Source organism: Schistocerca nitens, chromosome 3 (assembly GCF_023898315.1).
Source record: "Schistocerca nitens isolate TAMUIC-IGC-003100 chromosome 3, iqSchNite1.1, whole genome shotgun sequence".
Classification (NCBI taxonomy): Eukaryota; Metazoa; Arthropoda; class Insecta; order Orthoptera; family Acrididae; genus Schistocerca; species Schistocerca nitens.
Window position 1 is genome coordinate 282,786,710 of NC_064616.1, and position 26,187 is coordinate 282,812,896.

A 26,187-nucleotide genomic window follows, 5' to 3' on the forward strand; every position below is an offset into this window, starting at 1 on the left:
AGCACGACTTCCATACAGGTCCCTTTCGAGGACATTAAGGGTTTGGTATCTAGTTCCTGGTTCACGCCAGATGAAAACCCGGCAAGAATCACTGTTCAGACTATACCTGGACTCGTCCGTGAACATAACCTGGGAGCACTGTTCCAATGACCATGTACTGTGTTCTTTACACCAGGCTTTACGAGCTCTCCTGTGACCAGGGATCAATGGACTGCACCTTGCAAGTATCCAGGCGAATAAACCATGTCTGTTCAGTCGTCTGTAAACTGTGTGTCTGAAGACAACTGTTCCTATCGATCTTCTTGTGGTGTTGTACACTGTGGACGTCCCGTACTGTAGCGCCTGGACACGTTCTCGGTCTGCTGGAATCGTTTGTAATAATCTTTAGATCACACTTTGTGGCACACGGAGGGCCCGTGCTACGACCTGCTGTGTTTGAGCAGCCTCCAGTCGCCCCAGTATTCTACCACTCATAACATCATCAATATGTGTTCTTTGAGCCATTTTCAACACATAGTCACCATTAGCACGTCGGAAAACGTCTGCACAGCCGGCCGGAGTGGCCGAGCGGTTCCAGGCGCTACAGTCTGGAACCGCGCGACCGCTACGGTCGCAGATTCGAATCCTGCCTCGGGCATGGATGTTTTTTGACGTCCTTAGGTTAGTTCGGTTTGATGCTTACGAAACTCATTGAAACCTTGCGAGAAGACGACGCTAACAATCGGCTGGTAACCCGAGAAGAATTCATCAACATAATTACATTGTTGTTGTTGTGGTCTTCAGTCCTGAGACTGGTTTGATGCGGCTCTCCATGCTACTCTATCCTGTGCAAGCTTCTTCATCTCCCAGTACCTACTGCAGCCTACATCCTTCTGAATCTGCTTAGTGTATTCATCTCTTGGTCTCCCTCTGCGATTTTTACCCTCCACGCTGCCCTCCAATGCTAAATTTGTGATCCCTTGATGCCTCAAAACATGTCCTACCAACTGATCCCTTCTTCTAGTCAAGTTGTGCCACAAACTTCTCTTCTCCCCAATCCTATTCAATACCTCCTCATTAGTTACGTGATCTACCCACCTTCTTCAGCATTCTTCTGTAACACCACATTTCGAAAGCTTCTATTCTCTTCTTGTCCAAACTGGTTATCGTCCATGTTTCACTTCCATACATGGCTACACTCCATACAAATACTTTCAGAAACGACTTCCTGACACTTAAATCTATACTCGATGTTAACAAATTTCTCTTCTTCAGAAACGATTTCCTTGCCATTGCCAGTCTACATTTTATATCCTCTCTACTTCGACCATCATCAGTTATTTTACTCCCTAAATAGCAAAACTCCTTTTCTACTTTAAGTGTCTCATTTCCTAATCTAATCCCCTCAGCATCACCCGATTTAATTTGGCTACATTCCATTATCCTCGTTTTGCTTTTGTTGATGTTCATCTTATATCCTCCTTTCAAGACACTGTCCATTCCATTCAACTGCTCTTCCAAGTCCTTTGCTGTCTCTGACAGATTTACAATGTCATCGGCGAACCTCATAGTTTTTACTTCTTCTCCATGAATTTTAATACCTACTCCGAATTTTTCTTTTGTTTCCTTTACTGCTTGCTCAATATACAGATTGAATAACATCGGGGAGAGGCTACAACCCTGTCTCACTCCTTTCCCAACCACTGCTTCCCTTTCATGCCCCTCGACTCTTATAACTGCCATCTGGTTTCTGTACAAATTGTAAATAGCCTTTCGCTCCCTGTATTTTACCCCTGCCACCTTCAGAATTTGAAAGAGAGTATTCCAGTTAACGTTGTCAAAAGCTTTCTCTAAGTCTACAAATGCTAGAAACGTAGGTTTGCCTTTTCTTAATCTTTCTTCTAAGATAAGTCGTAAGGTTAGTATTGCCTCACGTGTTCCAACATTTCTACGGAATCCAAACTGATCTTCCCCGAGGTCCGCTTCTACCAGTTTTTCCATTCGTCTGTAAAGAATTCGCGTTAGTATTTTGCAGCTGTGACTTATTAAACTGATAGTTCGGTAATTTTCACATCTGTCAACACCTGCTTTCTTTGGTATTGGAATTATTATATTCTTCTTGAAGTCTGTGGGTATTTCGCCTGTCTCATACATCTTGCTCACCAGATGGTAGAGTTTTGTCATGACTGGCTCTCCCAAGGCCATCAGTAGTTCTAATGGAATGTTGTCTACTCCCGGGGCCTTGTTTCGACTCAGGTCTTTCAGTGCTCTGTCAAACTCTTCACGCAGTATCTTATCTCCCATTTCATCTTCATCTACATCCTCTTCCATTTCCATAATACTGTCCTCAAGTACATCGCCCTTGTATAAACCCTCTATATACTCCTTCCACCTTTCTGCTTTCCCTTCTTTGCTTAGAACTGGGTTGCCATCTGAGCTCTTGATATTCATGCAAGTGGTTCTCTTCTCTCCAAAAGTCTCTCTAATTTTCCTGTAGGCAGTATCTATCTTACCCCTAGTGAGACAAGCCTCTACATCCTTACATTTGTCCTCTAGCCATCCCTGCTTAGCCATTTTGCACTTTGTGTCGATCTCATTTTTGAGACGTTTGTATTCCCTTTTGCCTGCTTCATTTACTGCATTTTTATATTTTCTCCTTTCATCAATTAAATTCAATATTTCTTCTGTTACCCAAGGATTTCTATTAGCCCTCGTCTTTTTACCTACTTGATGGTCTGCTGCCTTCACTACTTCATCCCTCAGAGCTACCCATTCTTCTTCTACTGTATTTCTTTCCCCCATTCCTGTCAATTGTTCCCTTATGCTCTCCCTGAAACTCTCTACAACCTCTGGTTCTTTCAGTTTATCCAGGTCCCATCTCCTTAAATTCCCACCTTTTTGCAGTTTCTTCAGTTTCAATCTGCAGTTCATAACCAATAGATTGTGGTCAGAATCCACATCTGCCCCTGGAAATGTCTTACAATTATTACTTTCAAACAAACGACCAGAGACCACCGGTCTTTTATACCTCCGAACTGATGCCTGCAAAGTTCGGCATTAATCTTGGATAGTTCAGAGCTCTCAATCCCATGTTACCTATACGCTGGCACTTTGCCGAAGATCCAGGCCTGTGAATCCCTGGAGGGAATATCGTCGATTCGTCACCACTCGTGACGAGATTAACTAAATGAAACTATGGGATACGATCGTTCACGAACGTAACTGCAACTCTGCCACTCCTTCCTGCGATTCTACATATGAATTAGAGATTTCCTGGAAAGCTGCTTGTCTCCTTGATCGTTCAGCATTGGAGCTCACAATCAAAACCAGGTGTTTCATCTGTGGAATTTCTGAATTGTTTAGGGACAGGGTGAAGGGCTACAGACGAGTAGGGTCAATATCGGTATTTCATTTATTCATCAGCGAGTGTAGGCTATGGTGTACGTTAACCTTCCACTAATTTAACATTACAAATATACTTCTCTGTTTACCCGTCGGATCGTATTGTGTAAACCGCTTAATATTTCATCGATGCAACTGCTCTGCATGTTCATGTAGTGGTAGTTGCTGTTGTTACTGCTGCAAGGAACGACTGATGATAATCGCACGGCGGCGTCGGAATTTATCAGACCGGAAGCAGGCAATACGCGTGCGCGGGAAGGGGTTGAAACACTTGCAAGGAGTGACATTTGCACGGAGTGACACTTGCAGGGAGTCTGGGGCTCTTGCCGGGCTAACCGGCTATTCACAGGTACAGCCACACAAAGAAGTCTAGTAGTCCACCATAGCTACTCGTGCGAGCTGTCTGGTGCTCATGCCGCAGCAGTGAGCAACCACATATCGCTTCAGGGTGGCTCCATTAACGCGTTTCGTGGCAAATTTATTTTTTACGACTGATGTGTTAATGAGAGGTAACAATGAAGTTCAACACAATAAGAACTAACAATGAAATTCAATATCTCTTTTAATATTTTGATGTTGCTAGGAACGTGGGGCAAGTAAGTGACAAACATGGCGTTTCTTACAACAATTGCAGCCTTATGATGACTGCCGTTTTGGGACGAAATTTAAACTGACAGATTTATATATCGTTACCATTTTATTTCACCGTTAAACATAAAAACACAGAATGTCAATGAATATTACTTATGTTTTTCACTAAAGGCTCAATGTCTGTTACCACTTTTCGATTAATGCTAATTCTAAGACGAGCTCTTAAGTTGAAGTCTCCCAGTGAGCTTCTGTAGTTGGGTATGGTTTTCTTCGTTGGGGAAAAAAGCAGCATGTGCATGTAAGTCTAAACATCGACATAATCGTAGTTGCAGCCTTTTAAAGTCGTGAAAATTTACATTGTATAAACAGAAGTCTAGAAGACTAATTTTGCTATGAACCTAATCACGGAAACAACACACAGTAGGTGTATAAGTTTTAACTGTAGCCGAGTTTTCATACTATCAACATAACCTTGAAATCAGTGAAACTGTGCGACCCTTTGCAAGCTGAAACGTTCAACAAGAAAAAGTAATGGTTAGTTCGCATCTTTAGCGTATTTACTCTTAGATCCCGAAACGATTTGGCTGTATCCGAATTACAAGGTTCGCCGAAGAAACGTTAGAAGTACGGATTTCGTAAGGGGCTGTGGCACAACGAAAGATGCCAAAGACAATTTTTGATTTCTGTCACCATCAAACAGAACCATCTTTACTCCGAAATTGCCATAAACTCAAGATGGAAAATTGAAGCGAAACAATTGCCAGGCAGTTGTTGGAAATCAATTGACTTGCCTCTTAACTGTGTAAATATACATTTAGGGAATACACTAAAGTCCTGTTGAGTTCAATAAACAATCCCCAAGGAAACAGGAATTGGCTTACAATCAGATATCCCTACCACTCCACCTCTTCAGGAAGAGTAAGAGTAGATTATTATTTAGAAAATTCAAGACAAAGCTACCCTGCCTCATAAAAGCACGAAAGGAAAACCTTATGATTCCGGTGAATTTAAGTGGGTATGTGTCTTGTAGTAACATTCATTTTTTTGATGTAATGTTCAAATCCATTTTACCATAAGTTTGTTTTTCTAAGCTTACTCCAATTTTTTTATCATAAATAGTAATCAGTGTGAATGAAATTTATGCAGTAAGCTGTCTTGGTGTGTTTGAATACTTCTATGCAGTAATATAATCGAAAATGTAATTTGTTTGTTTTATGATAACATTTATGTACCAGTAATTTAAAAAAATTACGACTGAAATTTTAAATAAACGCTAAAAGAAGTTATTGATATTTCTCATAAAATGAATACACACAACCGTTGAAGTATGCCTTGTGAATGTACCTACAAAATCTAGCATGTGAAAATTGCTGTGTGGGTCCCAGAAGTTGGTTTTCAAGGATACCGTAAAATCATATTAAAAATTCAAAACTCGGAAACTAATTAAGTTATGTGCTTGAAAACTTGGGTATTGCTACATATTTACTCAATAGACACGAGTTTAAAATTTGGTTGCTATCGGCAAAGTAGAAGAAAAGTTAAATTTTTGGGCAGGGTCTCCCCTTAAGCAGTTCGCCGTCCATTGATCGTGACCGGGCCAAATATCTCACGAAATACGCGTCAAACGAAAAAACTACAAAGAACGAAACTTGTCTAGCTTGTAGGGGGAAACCAGATGGCGCTATGGTTGGCCCGCTAGATGGCGCTGCCATAGGTCAAAAGGATATCAACTGCGTTTTTAAAAAATAGGAACCCCCATTTTTTATTACATATTCGTGTAGTACGTAAAGAAATATGAATGTTTTAGTTGGACCACATCTTTCGCTTTGTGATATATGGCGCTGTAATAGTCTCAAACATATGGCTCACAATTTCACACGAACAGTTGGTAACAGGTAGGTTTTTTTAAATTAAAATACAGAAAGTAGGTGCGTTTGAACATTTTATTTCGGTTGTTCCAATGTGATACATGTATCTTTGTGAGCTTATCATTTCTGAGAACGCATGCTGTTACAGCGTGATTACCTGTAAATACCACATTAATGCAATAAATGCTCAAAATGATGTCCGTCAACCTCAATACATTTGGCAATACGTGTAACGACATTCCTCTCAACAGCGAGTAGTTCGCCTTCCGTAATGTTCGCACATGCATTGACAATGCGCTGACGCATGTTGTCAGGCTTTGTCGGTGGATCACGACAGCAAATATTCTTCAACTTTCCCCACAGAAAGAAATCCGGGGACATCAGATCCGGTGAACGTGCGGCCATGGTATGGTGCTTCGACGACCAATCCACCTGTCATGAAATATGCTATTCAATACCCCTTCAACCGCACGCGAGCTATGTGCCGGACATCCATCATGTTGGAAGTACATCGCCATTCTATCATGCAGTGAAACATCTTGTAGTAACATCGGTAGAACATTACATAGGAAATCACCATACATTGCACCACTTAGATTGCCATCGATAAAATGGGGGCCAATTATCCTTCCTCCCATAATGCCGCACCATACATTAACCCGCCAAGGTCGCTGATGTTCCACTTGTCGCAGCCATCGTGGATTTACCGTTGCCCAATAGTGCATATTGTGCCGGTTTGCGTTACCGCTGTTGGTGAAATGACGCTTTGTCGCTAAATAGAACGCGTGCAAAAAATCTGTCATCGTCCCGTAATTTCTCTTATGCCCAGTGGCAAAACTGTACACGACGTTCAAAGTCGTCACCATGCAATTCCTGGTGCATAGAAATATGGTACGGGTGCAATCGATGTTGATGTAGCATTCTCAACACCGACGTTTTTGAGATTCCCGATTCTCGCGCAATTTGTCTGCTACCGATGTGCGGATTAGCCGTGACAGCACTAAAACACCTACTTGGGCATCATCATTGTTGCAGGTCGTGGTTGACGTTTCACATGTGGCTGAACACTTCCTGTTTCCTTAAATAACGTAACTATCCGGCGAACGGTCCGGACACTTGGATGATGTCGTCCAGGATACCGAGCAGCATACATAGCACACGCCCGTTGGGCATTTTGATAACAATAGTCATACATCAACACGAATCGACCTTTTCTGCAATTGATAATCGGTCCATTTTAACACGGGTAATGTATCACGAAGCAAATACCGTCCACACTGCGGAATGTTACGTGATACCACGTGCTTATACGTTCGTGACTATTACAGCGCCATCTATCACAAAGCGAAAAAAGTGGTCCAACTAAAACATTCATATTTCTTTACGTACTACACGAATGTGTAATAAAAAATGGGGGTTCCTATTTTTAAAAACGCAGTTGATATCCGTTTGACCTATGGCAGCGCCATCTAGCGGGCCAACCAAAGCGCCATCTGGTTTCCCTCTTCAAGCTAGACGAGTTTCGTTCTTTGTAGTTTTTTTTCGTTTGACGCTTATTGTAGTGGCGTAGCAAGACAGCCAAGCCACTCGGAGGTAGACGAAAGGCACGCGTTAAGCTCACGCAGATTGGCGTGAGGTCTGGAATAAGGTAAAGTAATTATCCTATAAAGAAAAGAACGTAGTTCTTGGAATACTTAACTTTAATCCACAATTGGAGAACATCGCTCTTGTTTAGACATTATTACACTGAATATAAACTGGTAATGGCGCCTTGCTAGGTCGTAGCAAATGACGTAGCTGAAGGCTAAGCTAACTATCGTCTCGGCAAATGAGAGCGTATTGGTCAGTGTAGCTTCGCTAGCAAAGTCGGCTGTACAACTGGGGCGAGTGCTAGTAAGTCTCTCTAGACCTGCCGTGTGGTGGCGCTCGGTCTGCAATCACTGACAGTGGCGACACGCGGGTCCGACGTATACTAATGGACCGCGGCCGATTTAAAGGCTACCACCTAGCAAGTGTGGTGTCTGGCGGTGACACCATACTTATTTCGTGAGATATTTGGCCCGGTCATTATCAATGGACCACCCTGTATACTGTATGTTCATATCTACGAACCGAGCGAGGTGGCGCAGTGGTTAGACACTGGACTCGCATTCGGGAGGACGACGGTTCAGTCCCGCGTCTGGCCATCCTAATTTAGGTTTTCCGTGATTTCCCGGAATCGCTCCAGGCAAATGCCGGGATGGTTCCTTTGAATGGGCACGGCCGCCTTCCTTCCCCATCCTTCCCTAATCCGATGAGTCCGATGACCTCGCTGTCTGGTCTTCTTCCCCAAACAACCCAACCCATATATACTTATTTATGGTCGTTCCTCTGAAGACAGCTCATTGTTTACACTTCTTTTGCACTACCAGTCCACCGTGCTGCGCTACGTAGCGACATCTGACTGTCCCATTTTTGCCGCGAACGCTCACAATCAGGCGGCGAACGAGCGTGGGCGCTCTCGTTCGCCTATCAGCATTCTCAATAGGCTTGCTGTAGGCTACGACATGTATTACAAACAGTAAGTTTTGACATGCTGAAAGGTTGAAAAATTGTGACCAGTCACTTTTTTATGATAATTTGTTTTATCTTTATCAGTTTAATGCTGGTTTGTTCATCTTCTAAAGAAGGAAGATAGTACGGATATAATTGCATGTCATTTGCGTGCGTTTCCGCTGCAAAGATTTTGTATTTGGTGTCCGCCCATAGAGATTTTGACTCTAAGAAACTCTCAAGGCAGATGCTGCGAATATTCCCTAAAAAAAGCTTGGTCTTTGAGATAGTCTTGTTAATGTTCATTAGGGAATATTTTACTTTTAGCTGACTTCTTGTTGTTTCCAGGGAACAGCACGAGGAGGCAGTCTCCTTCAGTCTCCCATTAAATTTATTTATAGTATTTAGAAGATTGCCAATGATACATTATACTACTTTTCAAAATTTACAAGTTTTTCAACGAATCTGACGTTTTCTTCGTCACTGTGTTTTCTGTGCGTAGGCCACACATGTTTGTAATGATTTTAAGTTTTATCAGTTTGCAGTTTCTTTAAAGACTTTGCAAACCGTTTTCGCCAGCCTTCAGTGCTGACTTTTTTTCCCACCAAGGTTTAAAATTAGTTGATCAAACTGGTGGCCGTGGTACTCCGCATTTTCTCGAAGATTATTCACTATTGAGTAAACGTTCGGATGAACTTTTGATATTACTGTATTTATTAATAATAAATGAAAAGCACCAGTTTGCTTTTGTTCTACAATATTAATTTTATTGCTAACCGGTTTTCGGCTTACAAGGCCATCTTCAGACATTTACTGAGTATTATCACCAAAGAAGTTAAATGAAGTACTAATTTTATCTTATTTCATTAGTTTTGTTTATTAATAGAAACTGTTATGTAGGCATGCTATTCCTATTGTGTGTTAAAGGTTTTCCTGTCAACTCCATTGTTATTTATGTACTGTTCAGTTTTTACTATTTCATTGCAAAGATGTTATTCACTGTATGTTTCTACTTCACTCTAGATGTGTTACTTCTCTTCCAATGTGTCTGCTAACATTTAACTTCTTTGGTGATAATACTCAGTAAATGTCTGAAGATGGCCTTTTAAGCCGAAAACCGGTTAGCAATAAAATTAATATTGTAGAACAAAAGCAAACTAGTGCTTTTCATTTATTATTATAATGTTGTTCTACCAAGAACCGACGGAAGATTCTGTTAAAATGTATTTATTCTTCGGTTCCATCCTTCTGATGCTTTATAAGTGCGATGGTGTCTTCCAGTGGAGTTTCACTTCTCACTTGGCATACGTTCGTTATCGAGCCGCTGGTCTAAAAAATAGTCATAAAAGTCCTGAAGCTTTTGGTTTTCAGGCGTGCTCTCCAGAAAACACAGCCAACGATATTCCAGTATTTCCAGGGAAGATGTGCAAGAACAGAACACATTTCTATGTGACAGCGTATTTCCTCATTTTCCTTATAGACTAGGACGAGGCCGCAACGCTGAACTTGTTTCCACAAACATTAATTAGAATGGTAATTGCATTCAGTAATCTCTGTTCCAGTAAATAAACGGCTAGCTGCTTGGACGATAGTCCATCATCAGAGATGCAGGATTCCATCCAGGAGCGTTAGTTTTAATATCTTTTAAAAAAACATTCATATGTTCCTCGATTTTTATTTGGAAGCAAAGCAACTGGAGTGATGTTTGTTTCCCATTAGGAACTATTAAGGTTGACGAGGAATATAAACAACTGTCCAAACTGCTTGCTCGAACTCTTGAACGTTCCGTCGAGAAAGAATGATTCGAATTTTGGCAAACACGCTTATCCCTTTTCGCTGGCAAACACCAGTATTCTGTCATTCGGTCCACCGTTATCACCTGCAAGTAAAAAATTGCTACCATCATTCATCAGTAAATTATTTTCTTGGAAGAATATTCCTCTGGAATCGGTGGGATCTTGTATAGTTCCCACATATTTTCGCCTAATGCAATGTAACGATTTTTTCGCACGCCTGTGTGATGGGAGCGATGTTACTAAGTTGTAGCCTCGATTGAAGAGCTGCCCTGCTTTTTCAACCTAAACTGCTGAAACTTAGCGTCTGTTTCTTTTGCCCGCTTCTTTGTGCTGATAAAATATTTCCGCACTTCACTTGCTGCTTCATATGGGATACAAATGAGGCTACCTTCCCGTAAAACTGTTATTTTTTGTGGGTAGTCTTCTTTGCATTTATTCTTTTTAAAGATTACACGACGCCATTAAGTCACTTCTTGTTTGAGTGCATAGTGCACTTTATCGTAATGCAGATTGTAAATCAGTAAAGGCTTTCCTTTGGTGGTCTCGGTAAACTCAGTTACCTCAGCACTAAAACACGGGACACTATTTGCCAGTCAGAAGTCAACTGCGTTACTGAACTCGGGGACAAAGGTACGCACACTATGAATTGGTGCGAGGGCAGGGATCTTTGTGCAGGAAATAGGCTTTGGCTTTCTCCAGAATGCGTCACAGATAGCGGCGGGCAGACTGGTGTATGCTACTTCTGGAACACACTGTCCTCTAGCTACAGCGTCCTCGGTTCCATGCAAATGTTAACACATTCACTCTCCGTACAAGTGTCAGTCCGTACAAGTGTCACAAACTCGCAATTGGAGGAAAGCAATGCTCCCAGTGCCCCCTGCTGGGAGCCACAGAAAGGCGTTCCGCGCGTGCGCTCTGATCAATTACTGTGCTGCCGGACGCTCCTGTGGTTAAAAGCAGAAATAAATCTCACAAGGGAACCTCCCCATCGCACCCCCCTCAGATTTAGTTATAAGTTGGCACAGTGGATTGGCCTTGGAAAACTGAACACAGATCAATCGAGAAAACAGGAAGAAGTTGTATGGAACTATGAAAAAATAAGCAAAATACACAAACTGAGTAGTCCATGCGCAAGATAGGCAACATCAAGGATACTCTGACCTCGTGAGCGCCGTGGTCCCGTGGTTAGCGTGAGCAGCTGCGGAACGAGAGGTCTTTGGTTCAAGTCTCCCCTCGAGCGAAAAGTTTTTCTTTATTTTCGCAAACTTATGATCTGTCCATTCGTCCATTGACATATCTGTTCACTGTAATAAGTTTAGTGTCTGTTTTGCGACCGCACCGCAAAATCGTGCGATTAGTAGACGATAGGACGTGTCTCTCCAATGGGAACCGAAAACATTTGATCGCAAGGTCATAGGTCAACCGATCCCTCCACAGGAAAACACGTGTGATATATTCTATACGACACTGGTGACGGCATGTGCGTCACATGACAGGAATATGTTGTCGACCCACCTAACTTGTACACTTGGCGAATGGGTAAAAAGATTCTTCTAAGTTGCCCGATTTAGGTTTTCTTGTGGAAATAATAAGCACTCCCAAAAAGTAATGAAAACATAAGAGTTTGTCACATAAACTGCAACAAATGAATCCAACAGTTTCACAGTCGCACATTTTTCCCTGTGCTCTGTCAAAACATATGTTTTTAACGTTTTCAAATTTTTCCGTGTGTAGACCGTCAAATCCTGCATATGTCCTAGCAAATCTGAACATGTCCTGGAATTTTGGAGAACGAAGTTGATTATGTGCGAGTGCCTGAACTTTGATAATTGTCTGAAAATAAAAAATTTAACTTTCCGCTCGAAGGAAGACTTGAACCAACGACCTCTCGTTTCGCAACTACTCCCGCTAACCACGGCACCACGGCGCTCCTGAGTTCGGTCACTCCTTGATGTTGCCTATCTTGCGCATGGATTACTCAGTTTGTATATTTTGCTTATTTTTTCATGGTTCCACACAACTTCTTCCTGTTTTCTCGATTGATCTGTGTTCAGTTTTTCAAGGCCTATCCACTGTGGCAACTTATAACTAAATCTGAGGGGGGTGCGATGGGGAGGTTCCTTTGTCAGCAGTGTGTTGCGCTGAGTCATGAACCGGAAGCCCTTGTTTTCCCTGTCTCGATTTAATGGCAGCCAGTGCTGGATTCCAGGCGGCGCTTAAATGTGCGATTTACACAATACGATCCGGCGACAAACCTGAGAAGTGTATTTAACATTATTTTGGGATTACTGATTGTATATTGTTTCCTTTTTGTACTGATTATCATGTTCAGTGGAATTGTATTTCACCTCACCCATTGAAGGGCTGCCGTAATCTTGACATTGCAGTTTCTTATTATATCATTCAATAACAGCACTAAATCATTCTAAAGTACTCCTAATTTACTCGCACACAGTCATTTATGAAATCTGCAATGCTTTCATGGGCTGTTCCTATGTGCTCCTATACAGGGTATATATGTTTGTGACCGTCACAGCGGCATCTATCACAAAGCGAAGAAAGTGGTCCAACTAAAACGTTCGTATTTCTTTACGTACTACACGAATATGTAATAAAAAATGGGGCTTCCTATTTAAAAAAAACGCAGTTGATATCCGTTTGACCTATGGCAGCGCCATCTAGCGGGCCAACCATAGCGCCATCTGGTTTCCCCCTTCAAGCTAGACAAGTTTCGTTCTTTGTAGTTTTTTCGTTTGACGCTTATTTCGTGAGATATTTGGCCCGGTCACGATCAATGGACCACCCTATATACTTATTGAAATCTGCAGCTGATGTGAACACGAACTATTAAATGAGTTTTATCTTCAGCTAAATCGTTATTCGAAAAAGCTGCCATCAGCAGTAACATTTCTCAATTATTTTCAAGTATTTTACAGCCAGTTCAAGGTAAGCTAGTGGTGCCGAGAACTTTGAGACTTTATGCTGATCTTGAATACGTCTGGAATGCTTACAGTATTTCAATTTCGTTTGTGGACAGGTGTTTGGGTGTTCCATCCTAAGAGTACGCCTTCTTTCTATGAGGGAGGACACGATATACTTAAGGATTTTGCCATGAAATTAAAAATTGTGATTGTAATGTAGCACCCATTTAAAATATGTTTCAAGTCCCCTTTATGTTCATAATTGCACCATGAAATATCTTCCTACTACTAAATATATCAATCAAATTGAAGTGAGTTTGCGTTAATATTCATTCTTGAATAAAAATTTTGCATAAAAAGGGGTATATTTTCAGTGCATTTTTACTGAAGATATATCAGTTATGTACTGAATTCAGTTCGAAAAATAAGTAGCAGGTTTTCACTGTACACATATAACTTCAAGGTAATAAGGTCCAAAACGTGTTGCAACTAAGATGGCGGCTGACTTGCACGCCAATCTTCCCAATGTACCGCGCCCAGATGTTGCTTCAGAGTGAGCTCTCGTTTTTGTTACCTCGTTGGCGACACTCCGGAGAGGCTACTCCAGAAAAAGTTGCTCTGTACTGCCAACCTGACCACGGAGACAGTGCTGACTCCTCCTGTGGCGTTTCAGACGAAGAGGTGGCATCGGTATCCGGCATTTTAAGGTTGGTCATTCTGCGGTGGCACCAGACCGGTCTCCCCCGCGAAAAACGAAATCTTGCTCCACGGAAGCGTATCTGCGAAGCGAGTTTGAACTCAGTGGCTCGTCTCTTCCTTTTCAACCGATACGCCATCTTGGAACAATTTTAACAAAATTGATTTCCCGAAGTCTAAAAATTATGCTGACGTCATCTGGTGGTCCTTTTCGCTACCAACAAGTCGATCGGTGTGGAATCGCTGGGAAAATTACTTTTATGGGTGAAAATTGTCTAACAACTTTACCAGTTCCATAATTATGTCTGCGATCAATCCGTGTCTGCAGTAGTTCGGTTCGTCATCTGTTTTACTTTTTGAATATTTTCCCGGATTTTGAATTAGCTAAATATTTCCTATCACTCTCTTTAAAAGTCTGAACGAAATGGTCAATAGGAACCCGCTACATGAGTGCATGTGTGTGCCAGAAAAGTCTCCTGTTTACACCAACGAGCTACTTTCACTCTTCAGTTCTCAAAGACGATGTGGTACGTAAGCTAAGGAGCTTTAAATTACGAGGTATGGCAATGTTTCATCACAACAGATGATAAATAATATCGTTTGAGATGAAAAGAATGTGCTCAGAGCAAAGCAGTTCCTGCTGACTTCATGTAATGTGTGGCACATTAATGCATTTCTGCTGAATCATCCGCGATTTTTCCCACATGAAAGATCAATTGCAAACTCTCGAGCTGCATATAATCGATCACTTCAGATGAAAACTTCTTTGCACTGTACAACCTAAAATTTTACGCAACATAAGTTGTTTCACATATAGCGTAACAGACACGTTTGGTAAGAACGTAACATTGCATGCAATTCTACACCTCCATTTTATTTGAATTTACTATGTCAGCTCTCGTTGTGTAATTCAAATTTTCGCCTTTTATTTGCTTTTTACAAATTATGCCTACCTCTACAAACAAGTCAGCGCCACGTCTTACACAGCGTGATATAATAGATTGTGTGGGAGTAGCATCCGTGAACTAGTCCCAACAAGCCTGATACGAGAGAAATGCGCAGCTTAATGTTGGCACTTTTTCTAGTAATGCCTTTCGGAACAGTTGAGATATTACAATCGAAGCACGAAGACAAATACCTCCATTTTGATTATTAGTTATACTTAAAAATTACGTTTTAGTTACTGTTAATTAAATAAAGCATCGACAAAGATACATCGATATCTTTCGGAATACTTTGCCTAGACAAAATCCTATCTCAGTCTAGTAATCATCTGATCAAACGCGATTATTTGGTATACAATAATTGGAACATTAATAGTGTGCAGTTATTTATTTGCAACTTACAAAAAATAAACAGGTCTACATGTTTCAAAGCAGTCACCAACATTGTGTATAGCCCGTTGCCAGTCATGTGGAAGTCGTAGGATGCTTTTAGCAGCGCTACGTGTGTTGATAGATCGAGTGCAGAGGTCTATTGCCCTGCGAATCTCTCTAACAGTTCTGAAGCTAATGCTATGTAGTGCTTCCTTCAATTTAGGAATCAGGTTGAAGTCACGAGGACTTAAGTACATGGAGTGTGGCGTGTGGAACGACACTTCCCAGGCACATCAATTGAACAAACCAGTCACATCTTGCGCCATATGCGCCTCAGCATTGTCCTGCAAAACGATGGGCGGGTGCTTTAGAAAGTGCTGCTTCCTCTTTCTCTAAACTATTCGCAGTTCCAAAAAGGAACAGCTTACAGGAAGAAGCGGCGACCCGTTTTGCAGGACCCGCCCATCATTTTGCAGGACAGTGCTCGGGCGCACATGGCTCAAGTTGTGACTGAATTGTTTGAATGGTTCAAATGGCTCTAAGCACTATGGGACTTAACGTCTGAGGTCCTCAGTCCCCTAGACTTAGAACTACTTAAACCTAAGTAACCTAAGGACATCCCGCACATCCATACCCGAGGCAGGATTCGAACCTGCGACCGCAGCAGCAGTGCGGTTCCGGACTGAACAGCCTAGAACCGCTCGGCCACAACGGCCGACCCCTGAATTGTTTGAATGATGGGAAGTGTTGTACCACCCAACACACACCCGGACTTAAGCCCTTGTGACTTCAACTTGATTGCTAAATTGAAGGAAGCAAGTCATGGCATTCGCTTCAGATCTGTTATAGAGATTCACTGGCAATAGACCGCTCCACTCGAACTATCAACACAACTTGCGCTACTAAGGGTATCCCACGACTTCCACGTCGCTGGCAACCGGTTATACACAATGACGGAGACTACTTTGAAGGACAAGAAAAGTTTGAAACGAATCTGTTCTGAATAAGCTGTAAATAAATAGTTGCCACTATTAAGGTTCAAAAATGGTTCAAATGGCTCTGAGCACTATGGGACTCAACTGCTGTGGTCATAAGTCCCCTAGAACTTAGAACTACTTAAACCTAACTAACCTAAGGACAGCACACAACACCCAGCCATCACGAGGCAGAGAAAAATCCCTGACCCCGCCGGGAATCGAACCCGGGAACCCGGGCGTGGGAAGCAAGAACGCTACCGCACGACCACGAGATGCGGGCAAGGCACTATTAAGGTTCCAACCTTCATACACCACAATGACTTTTTGTTTCATTTTTATCTTGACATTTTCTAGTGATTTTTCTTTTTGTAGATTTCTAGCCCTTCAGCCCCCTTTCTACCCGGTTCTATCGGTATATTATAAACACAAATTGAATCCGAACACAGCCGACTATTTGTGAGCAACTCCAATTGTCATTTATATTCTCTAAATTACCCATATAATTGGCCATCAACGTAACATAAAATTATATGTAACTTAATTTTAATCAGAAGACACACTGTAATTCTGATCTATAACTCAGCTGACGCCGTAACGATGATCTCAAAAGCGGCCATGTTGAAAAACAAGTTTTTTACCTGTGGGTAGTAATCTTGGCACAATATCGAAATGTAGTAAGCACACAATTTGACAGCTATAGATCTACATGTTTTCAAGATGGCACTGTGTTGTCTTTTGTCCAGTATGAAGGTGACAACACTCATACAGCAATACATTTCACTGCATGTTACATGTTCTGCTGTTTATTCATGAAAGGCAAACAAACAAATATTCGGCAAAGTGCTTGTTATTAATTGAACCCGTGGATTGGAGGAAAGGTACAACCATCCAAAAAAAAAAAGTTCAAATGGCTCTAACAAGGGAACCTCACCATCACACCCCCCTCAGATTTAGCTATAAGTTGGCACAGTGGATAGACCTTGAAAAACTGAACACAGATCAATCGAGAAAACAGGAAGAAGTTGTGTGGAGCTATGAAAAAAATAAACAAAATATACAAACTGAGTAGTTCATGCGCAAAATAAGCAACATCAAGGAGAGTATCAGATCAGGAGCGCCGTGGTCCCGTGGTTAGCGGAAGTAGATGCGGAACGATAGGTCCTTGGTTCAAGTTTACCCTCGAGTAAAAAGTTTAATTTTTTTCTTTTCAGACAATTATCATCTGTGCGTCCGTCCGTCCGATGCGAGGTAACTGCGCCGTAGTATGGGGACGCTACACCTAAATAAACATCGAAACAAAACATACGTTTTGGCAGAGCACAGGGAAAAATGTGCGACTGTGAAACTGTTGCATTCATTTGTTGCAGTTTATGTGACAAACTCTTATGTTTTCATCACTTTTTGGGAGAGCTTATTATATCCACAAGAAAACCTAAATCGGGCGAGGTAGAAGAATCTTTTTACCCATTCGCCAAGTGTACAAGTTAGGTGGGTCGACAACATATTCCTGTCATGTGACGCACATGCCGTCACCAGTGTCGTATAGAATATATCAGACGTGTTTTCCTGTGGAGGGATCGGTTGACCTATGACCTTGCGATCAAATGTTTTCGGTTCCCATTGGACAGGCACGTCCTTTCGTCTACTAATCGCACGGTTTTGCGGTGCGGTCGCAAAACACAGGCACTAAACTTATTACAGTGAACCGAGACGTCAATGAACGAACGGACAGATCATAACTTTGCGAAAATAAAGAAAGTAAACTTCTCACTCGAGGGAAGACTTGAACCAAGAACCTCTCGGCCCGTAGGTGCTCACGCTAACCACGGGACCACGGCGCTCACGAGGTCAGAGTATCCTTGATGTTGCCTATCTTGCGCATGAACTACTCAGTTTGTATATTTTGTTTATTTTTTTCATAGTTCCACACAACTTTTTCCTGTAATCTCGGTTGACCTGTGTTCAGTTTTTTAGGCCTATCCACTGTGCCAACTTATAACTAAATCTGAGGGGGGTGCGATGGGGAGGTTCCCTTGTAAGCACTATGGGACTTAACATCTGAGGTCATCAGTCCCCTAGACTTAGAACTACTTAAGCCTAACTAACCTAAGGACATCACACGCATCCATGCCCGAGGCAGGATTCGAACCTGCGACCGTAGCAGCAACGCGGTTCCAGACTGAAGCGCCTAGAGCCGCTCTTCCACAGCGGCCGGCGTACAACCACCCAAGACATGTTTAGCCACAGGAGTTGTGATTTTGAGATTCGACATTGTTAGTGTCATTTCAAATAATCTTAGCTAGATCTCAGTACTTCAAGCGTTTCTGGTAAACTTACTCTCGTCAGGAGCGCTGGAGCAGAGCACCTTACGCGAGACCTCATATCTGACGGTCCCCTCGTCTGTGTCCAGCACGTACTTCCGGCGGTACCACTTCGAGTAGGAGCGCACTTTCCATAGCACCGTTCCTTTCCGCAGAACACTCAGGGTCTCTTCCAGCGGCTTGCTGTGCCTGTCGATGGCATCTGCAATACAAACAGAATAATTCGTGTAATTTTTTAGTTTTATTTATTGCTGTGTTTAGCAAACGCGTTGCCTTTTTATCTAAATCAGATTGCAATCTTCACGATCTCTTTGAAAAATTTACGTTGTACAAGTTGCTTCATTTTCTTAACCAGTTTTACAATAATTAAAAGTATACGCATAAGTGCGAGTAGGACTCATGCACCGAGGGTTTCGCGCAGACTTAATTATGTACGTATCCAGGGAATCCAGAATCTCGACGATTTTTGCCTGTTATTGACATCAATATTCGAAAAATACACAAGGTGACAATTATTGAACTATACCAAAAAAACGTAAATTAGTTACAAACCACGGCGTGCACACGCTTTATTCAATATGTAAACGTCGCTACAGGTATTTGGATTTAGGTTATGGCACGTTCGATATGCGTGGCATCATTGGCGATGATGTGGCGTAGACGAATAGCGAAATTCTGCATCACCCGCTGAAGTATCGGATCATTGATGCTGTCGATGAGGTCCTGAATGGCTGTTTTCAGCTCAGCAATGGTTTTGGGGTTATTACTGTACACCTTGTCTTTAATGTAGCCTCACAAGAAGAAGTCGCTGTGTTCAGATCCGGAGAATATGGTGGCCAATCGAGGGCCATGCCAGTGGCCTCTGGGTACCCCAGAGCCAGAATGCGGTCCCCAAAGTGCTCCTCCAGGACATCAAACACTCTCCTGCTTCGATGGGGTCGAGCTCCGTCTTGCATGAACCACATCTTGTCGACATCAGGGTCACTTTGGATAATGGGTATGAAATCATCTTCCAAAGCCTTAGCGTACTGTTCCGAAGTCACCGTGCCGTCAAGGAATATCGCACCGATTATTCCGTGACTGGGCATAGCACACCACACAGTCACCCATTGAGGGTGCGGAGACTTCTCCATCGCGAAATGCGAATTCTCAGTCCCACAAATGCGTCGATTTTGCTAATTGACGAACCCATTCAAATGAAAGTGTGCTTCATCGCTCAGCCAAACTATACAGCGCATACTAATTCCCATCATAACCCCGTGGCCAACCGTGCAGTTTGAACGCCCTAACGTAAACCGTTCAGAAGTTATGACGATTTTATTTCATATAGTTCGATAATTGTTACCTTGTTTGTCTACCCGTTCCTGAGAAAAAAGGGGTCTTAACACACGGACAAACAGACAGTCGCACAACAAATGCAAAAACTGTGTGATATAATTATAAATTAACAATTTTCCGATGTTTCCCTTATGTGTACTGTGAATCCTTGCTTCTTGCCAGATCTCACAATTCTAGGGCAACGAGTACCCTACAGATTTTGATGAGTGGGTTTGCGAGCATCAAAATAAGGACATAAATGGCCGTATCTTTTGATTACATATACTTAGAAGATTACATTCTTTACATCGTCAAGGGGCTATAGACCCTAGTTTGTGACATAAATTTGAACTTGACACGTCAATTCGTGCAGGAGAAAAAGGTGTCTTAACAGACAGGCAGTCGATACCAAATTTAAAAAAAATTCGTTTGATATAATTAAAAGTTAACACTCTTCGGATTTTTCTCCCTTACTTGTTCTGTGAACCCTTACTTCTTGCTAAATTTCGTGATTTCAGGTCAGTGGGAAGTATCGTCGAGATTTTGATGAGTGACTTTGCGAATATCAAAATATGGGACATAAATGGCAGTATCTTTTGATTGCATTGACTTAGAAGCTTAACTGTTTTACACCGCCAAGGAATCATCACCCTTAGTACGTGGTAAAAATTTCAGCTAGATACGTCAACCATTTCCTAAGAAAAATGGTTCGTAACAGTCGGACAGACAGACAAACAGACAGACACACGGACAGGCGGACAACAAAGCATGATTTCTGGAGTAGATTACGATTCTAAATAACATATGCTCTACGCATTCTAAACATTTTGACCACTTGCTTAACAGCGTGTTAGTTCACCTTCGTAAGGCAATATAGCCGTAATTATGCGCGACACGAATTCTACAAGGTCTTGATAGATTTCCGGAGGTATACCGTCAGATGTTACGCACAGGTCATGCAATTCCAGTAAATTACGTGTCGGTGGCTTGTAGACGCGGAGCCGGCGCACGATAGTGTCCCAGATGTGTTCCATTGGGTACTGATCGGGCAAATTTGGTCGCGAAGACGTCAGCCCGAATTCACTGCCAAGATCCTAAAACTACTGTAGCACGATTCTGGCCGTGGACGTGGACAGGTATACTGATGGGAGATGCCATCGCCACTGGAGAAGAAATCAAGCGTGAAGAGATGCTGGTGGTTCGCAAAAATGTTCACGTAGTCCACAGTTCCAGTGCTGCCATGATGCCAACGATTACTACGTGAGGCCCCATGGAAATTCAGGTGAAAGTCTGCCACATGATAATACACTGCTGGCCACCGTAAATGCAACACCAAGAAAGACAAGAGGTAGCACAACAAAATTTATTTTGTAGATAACATGTTGACCAAGTATCAAATGATTACGTTTACAGACGTCTGTGACATGTGGTTCCTGCCAGAATCAGTAGCCAGAGTAGCCGCCATTGTTGGAGATCACCGCTGCCACACGTCTCGGCATTGAGTCAAAGAGACGTTGGATGTGTTCCTGGGGTACAGCAGCCCAAGCAGCTTCCACACGTTGCCAAAGATCATCTGGTGTGGCAGCTGGGGATGTAATCTGGGTCACTCGTTGAGCAACCGTGGACCACATGTTTTCTATCGGCGAAAGATCCGGAGAGCGAGCCGGCCAGGGAAGCAATTCAATCTGGTTATTGACGGAGATCCTTTGGACAATGCGTGCCACGTGTGGTCGCGCATTATCCTGTTGAAATATGGCTGTGGCCGAGCCCTGAAGGTAAGGAAGGACAACTGGCTCCAGCACCTCGTATATGTAGCGCCGGCTATTTAAAGTACCGGCAATGCGTACTAGAGGCGTGCGAGAGTAATATCCAATACCGCCCCATACCATAATACCCTGGTGCAAGACCAGTGTGGCGGTGCATAATGCAGCTGTCCAGCATCCTCTCTCCACGGTGTCTCCACACTCGAATCCGACCATCGTGGTGCTGCAGACAGAAGCGTGCCTCGTCAGTAAATACAACGTCATTCCATTCTGCCGTCCACATCTGTCTGTCATCACACCATTGGCGACGGAGACGTCTGTGGTTCTGCGTCAATGGTAGACGAAGCAATGGACGTCTTGCGGACAGACCACACTGCTGTAAACGGCGTCGAATGGTACGCGCAGACACTGGATGATGCGTTACAGACGCAATGTGCTGTGCTATGGTTCGGGATGTCACTGAGCGATCCGTCACTGCCATGCGCACAATTTGCCTATCAGCACGTGCAGTGGTGCACCGAGGTGAATGCGATCGACCACGTCGGTCCGTCGTACCCTCCTGCATCCAACGGTCACATATCCGCATTACAGTTGTTTGGTTTCGTCCAACACGACTAGCGATTTCTCTGTATGATAATCCACAATCTCGGTAAGCCACTATCCTTCCTCTGTCGAACTCGGATACTTGATCAAAAGACGTTCGCTGTTGTCTACGAGGCATAACTGATCGTCTTGTGAAACAACCACAAGGTAAACACACGTGCCGAACGTACACTCGTCGAAATCGCCAAGCCTTAAATGGCCCTATGAGGTGGCGCCACAGGCGCGCGTGATGTGCGTCTGCGCTGAATTCTAATCAGTTGTATATCTCATCTCTGCAAACTCATGTTGTAAATTTCACTTGATTCGGATGCTTCCTTCAGGGTGTTGCATTTACGGTGGCCAGAAGTATACTACCCCCACCGGTCTGCGAGCGTGGTGCGATGCATGTTTCGAGCAGCCGCTCGCCTGAATAACTGCGTATCCGGACATGACAATCGACCTGCTGAGACAAAAAACCTGATTCATCCGTTCAGGTGACACGTTTCCATTGGTCCACGGTCCAATATCGACGATTCCGTGCCCACTGCAACAATGATCGCGTATGTTGTTGAGTCAAATGGTAACAAGTAGGAGTCGCCTTCAGCAGGTATACATTAAGAGCTATGAGCAATTGGCATTTTCAGTACTGTGAAAACAGTCTGGTCTACTGGAAACTCTTTGCTTTCCATATTTTGGGAGCAGGTAATATGAACCAAAACATGAAAAACCTGTCCTGTATACATGGGCTCTAAACTGCCTACCTCAAGAGCTATGAGAACTCGTTCAGCAGAAGAAATGTGTTTCGTAGTAACGAAGGTCAATAAGTGCTTATAACTCTTAATATATGAATTTTGAAGCCCATGTTTACCAGACTCGTTTGCTTCGAACGATCTTTTTGTCACACCCCAGAATTTTGTCCATTGCTCCTGGGACACCCTTTAAACTTTCCTTGCCGCGTCACGTGCGTATAACGCATTGGCCAGTGTTCATAATGATTTGACTCATCAGTGTAATTTTCTTGTTGTTAATGTACGGGTAAGCGGCAAAGTAGTGGTGAGGAAGTTCTTGTGGATTCAAAATCAAGCAAAGCACCTCAACGATGGGGAATGAATGTTACCGCAAACTCTACCCTGCAAGCATGTCCCATAAGTTATTATAGCTGACGAGGTATCTTCTTTTAAAAGCTACTTGTTTACATTTTAATCAGGGGATAACTTAGAACATAAAAAGCATCATTTTAACTATCATTTTAATCGTGGCAGGAGTACATCAGTTGATATTATATTTGAAATATAACGGGCAATAAAAATGAAAACGAGATAGACTGGAAGAAACTAGTAAACTGTTTATTATTTCAAAATTAATCACCTTAACTGTTAATATATTTGCAATACTGTGAGGTATGCAGGGTTACTGTAAGAAGAGAAATTTGTTAACATCGAGTACAGATTTAAGTGTCAGGAAGTCGTTTCTGAAAGTATTTGTATGGAGTGTGGCCATGTATGGAAGTGAAACGTGGACGATAAATAGTTTGGACAAGAAGAGAATAGAAACTTTCGAAACGTAGTGCTACAAAAGAATGCTGAAGAGAAGATGGGTAGATCACGTAACTAGTAAGGAGGTATTGAATAGAACTAGGGAGAAGAGAAATTTGTCGCACACCTTGACTACAAGAAGGGTTCGGTTAGTAGGAAATGTTCTGAGGCATCAAGGGATCACCAATTTAGTATTGGAGGGCAGCGTGGAGAGTAAAAATCGTAGAGGGAGACCAAGAGATGAATACACTAAGCAGATTCAGAAGGATGTAGGTTGCAGTAGGTACTGAGAGATGAAGACGCTTGCACAGGATAGAGTAGCATAGAGAGCTGCATCAAACCAGTCTCAGGACTGAAAACCACAACAATAACAACCACTGTGAAACAAGACAGTGAATGCTCAAAATGGTTCAAATGGCTCTGAGCACTATGGGACTTAACATCTTAGGTCATCAGTCCCCTAGAACTTAGAACTACTTAAACCTAACTAACCTAAGCACATCCCCATATATGGAGATCGTTTGGGGAGAGAGAGGGACTCTAAGGAGGAATGTAGTCATCAGACGACCAAAACAAATAGCAAAGTAGCGGTCGCGCGGTTCCAGACTGAAGCGCCTAGAACCACTCGGCCACACCATCCGGCTACGGTGACTGCCTTCCTGGAAAAATGTTTGCCCACCCACATGGTGCCAAGGTGGTTTCGAGTACGCAGTAGAAATTTCGCTGGGAAGCCCTTACACATCCTACATCTCTCTACATCTACATGATTACTCTGCAATTCACAGTAAGTGCTTGGGAGATGGTTCGTTCGCCCACCTTCAAGTTATTTCTCTATCGTTCCACTCTCGAACAGCGCGAGCTCTGATTTATTTTATTACGATGACCATTTCTCCCTATGTATGTGGGAGTCAAAAACATATTTTAGCACTCTGAGGATAGAGTTGGTGATTGAAATTTCATGAGAAAATCCTGCTGCAACGAAAAACGCATTTGTCTTAAGGATTGCCACGGCAATTCGCGTATCAAGTCCGTGGCACTCTCTCCCCTCTTTAACGATAGTACAAAACGAGCTACCCTTCTTTGAATTTTTTTGACATCCTCCGTCAATTCTATCTCATGCGGATCCCACACCGCACAGCAATACTCCATAAGAGGGCGGACAAGCGTAGTGTAAGCAGTCCATTTTGTAGACCTGTTGCATTTTCTAATCGTTCTGCTAACAAATCGCAGTCTTTGGTTGGCTTTTCCCACAACATTATCTATGTGATCATTCCAGTTTAAGTTTTTCGTAATTATAATCCCTAAGTATTTAGTTGAGTTTACAGCCTTTAGATTTATGAGATTTAACGTTTAACCGAAATTTTACAGAGTCCTTTTGATACTCATGTGGGTGACATCACAACTTCCATTATTTAGAGTCAATTGCCACTTTTCACACCGTGCAGCTGTCTTGTCTAAATTACTTTGCTATTTGTTTTGGTCGTCTGATGACTACATTCCTCCTTAGAGTCCCTCTCTCTCCCCAAACGATCTCCATATATGGGGAGGCCTGGTGATTTGCTTCGGACGAAGAGTACAGGCCTGGGTACAATCATGTTTCCGAAGGCAACTGCAAACATTTTCCATTAAGGCATTGACCGTCTTGTTTCACTGTACGCTAAATGCATTAACAGTTATGCCGATTACTTTTGAAATAATGCACAGTTTACATACTTTTTTCCTATCTTTTTACATTTCATTTGACTGCCCCTTATAATTTAGACTTTTTAGTAGGCGGGGTCAGTTTTTCCACAATAAATAGCTTATATAATTTTAGCAACGTGCTTACTGAATAATTTTGTTACGACTACGGTGTCAGAATGTACAATTAGTTTTCAGGAAGTAACGTTTGGATGCGCGGGTCACACACTGTAAAATGTAAATTACACTTGCAAGTAGCAAACGTAATGACGAATACGTATGGTGTAAGAGAAATATTCATTGAATACTTTACTTCTGATCCTTTACATATAAGGAAATGTGCAAAACGGATGAGAAACCGTTAAAACGGGATTGTAAGACGGTGATATTAATAATGCAATAATCAATCACGCAAATAAACGAGGATTTCGTACGATTTGTTTCAATTTAAATTCGACTTTTACTCCAGATAGGATTCTTTAAGTTTCGACTGCGCAGAAAGTACAAGAGATAATTGCGCCCTGAGTCAAAAGGTTTTCCGTCATTCATAGCTCTGGTGATAAATGAAACAACAAACTACAAAGCGAAAAATGAGAAAACTCCTATACTCGACAAGTTGCTCTGCCGTGAAAGAAAAATATCGTCTGCAATAAGCGTACGGCGATGCCGACAACACTATTGCGGACAAGAGTCGGGTGAGTGTGAATATAGCCATTCAGATTATCAGAAGAATATTTTTAAGTTCGTCGGAAGAAGTACGAGCCGTTCTCCTTTATTCCATTTAAACTATTAGCTTTTGTTTCCTACAAAGGCATTTTAAGAAATTCTTCAAGTGTGAAAGTGCAAATTGTCACATTATTCATTTCATGCCCAAAATAAAACCGGCTTGGATTCATTAACCTAATATAAAA

At 42.4% G+C, this 26,187-nt stretch overlaps 1 protein-coding gene across 1 annotated transcript in view; it reads right to left on the bottom strand.

Annotated features, from left to right (window-relative positions):
- Positions 1-26,187, bottom strand: part of LOC126248248 (1-phosphatidylinositol 4,5-bisphosphate phosphodiesterase eta-2-like) — a 551,756-nt gene that overhangs the window by 291,064 nt on the left and 234,505 nt on the right. Inside the window, exon 2 of the mRNA XM_049949098.1 lies at positions 18,416-18,601. Within this exon, the coding sequence (XP_049805055.1) occupies positions 18,416-18,601 (186 nt within the window). The remainder of the gene's footprint in view (positions 1-18,415; positions 18,602-26,187) is intronic.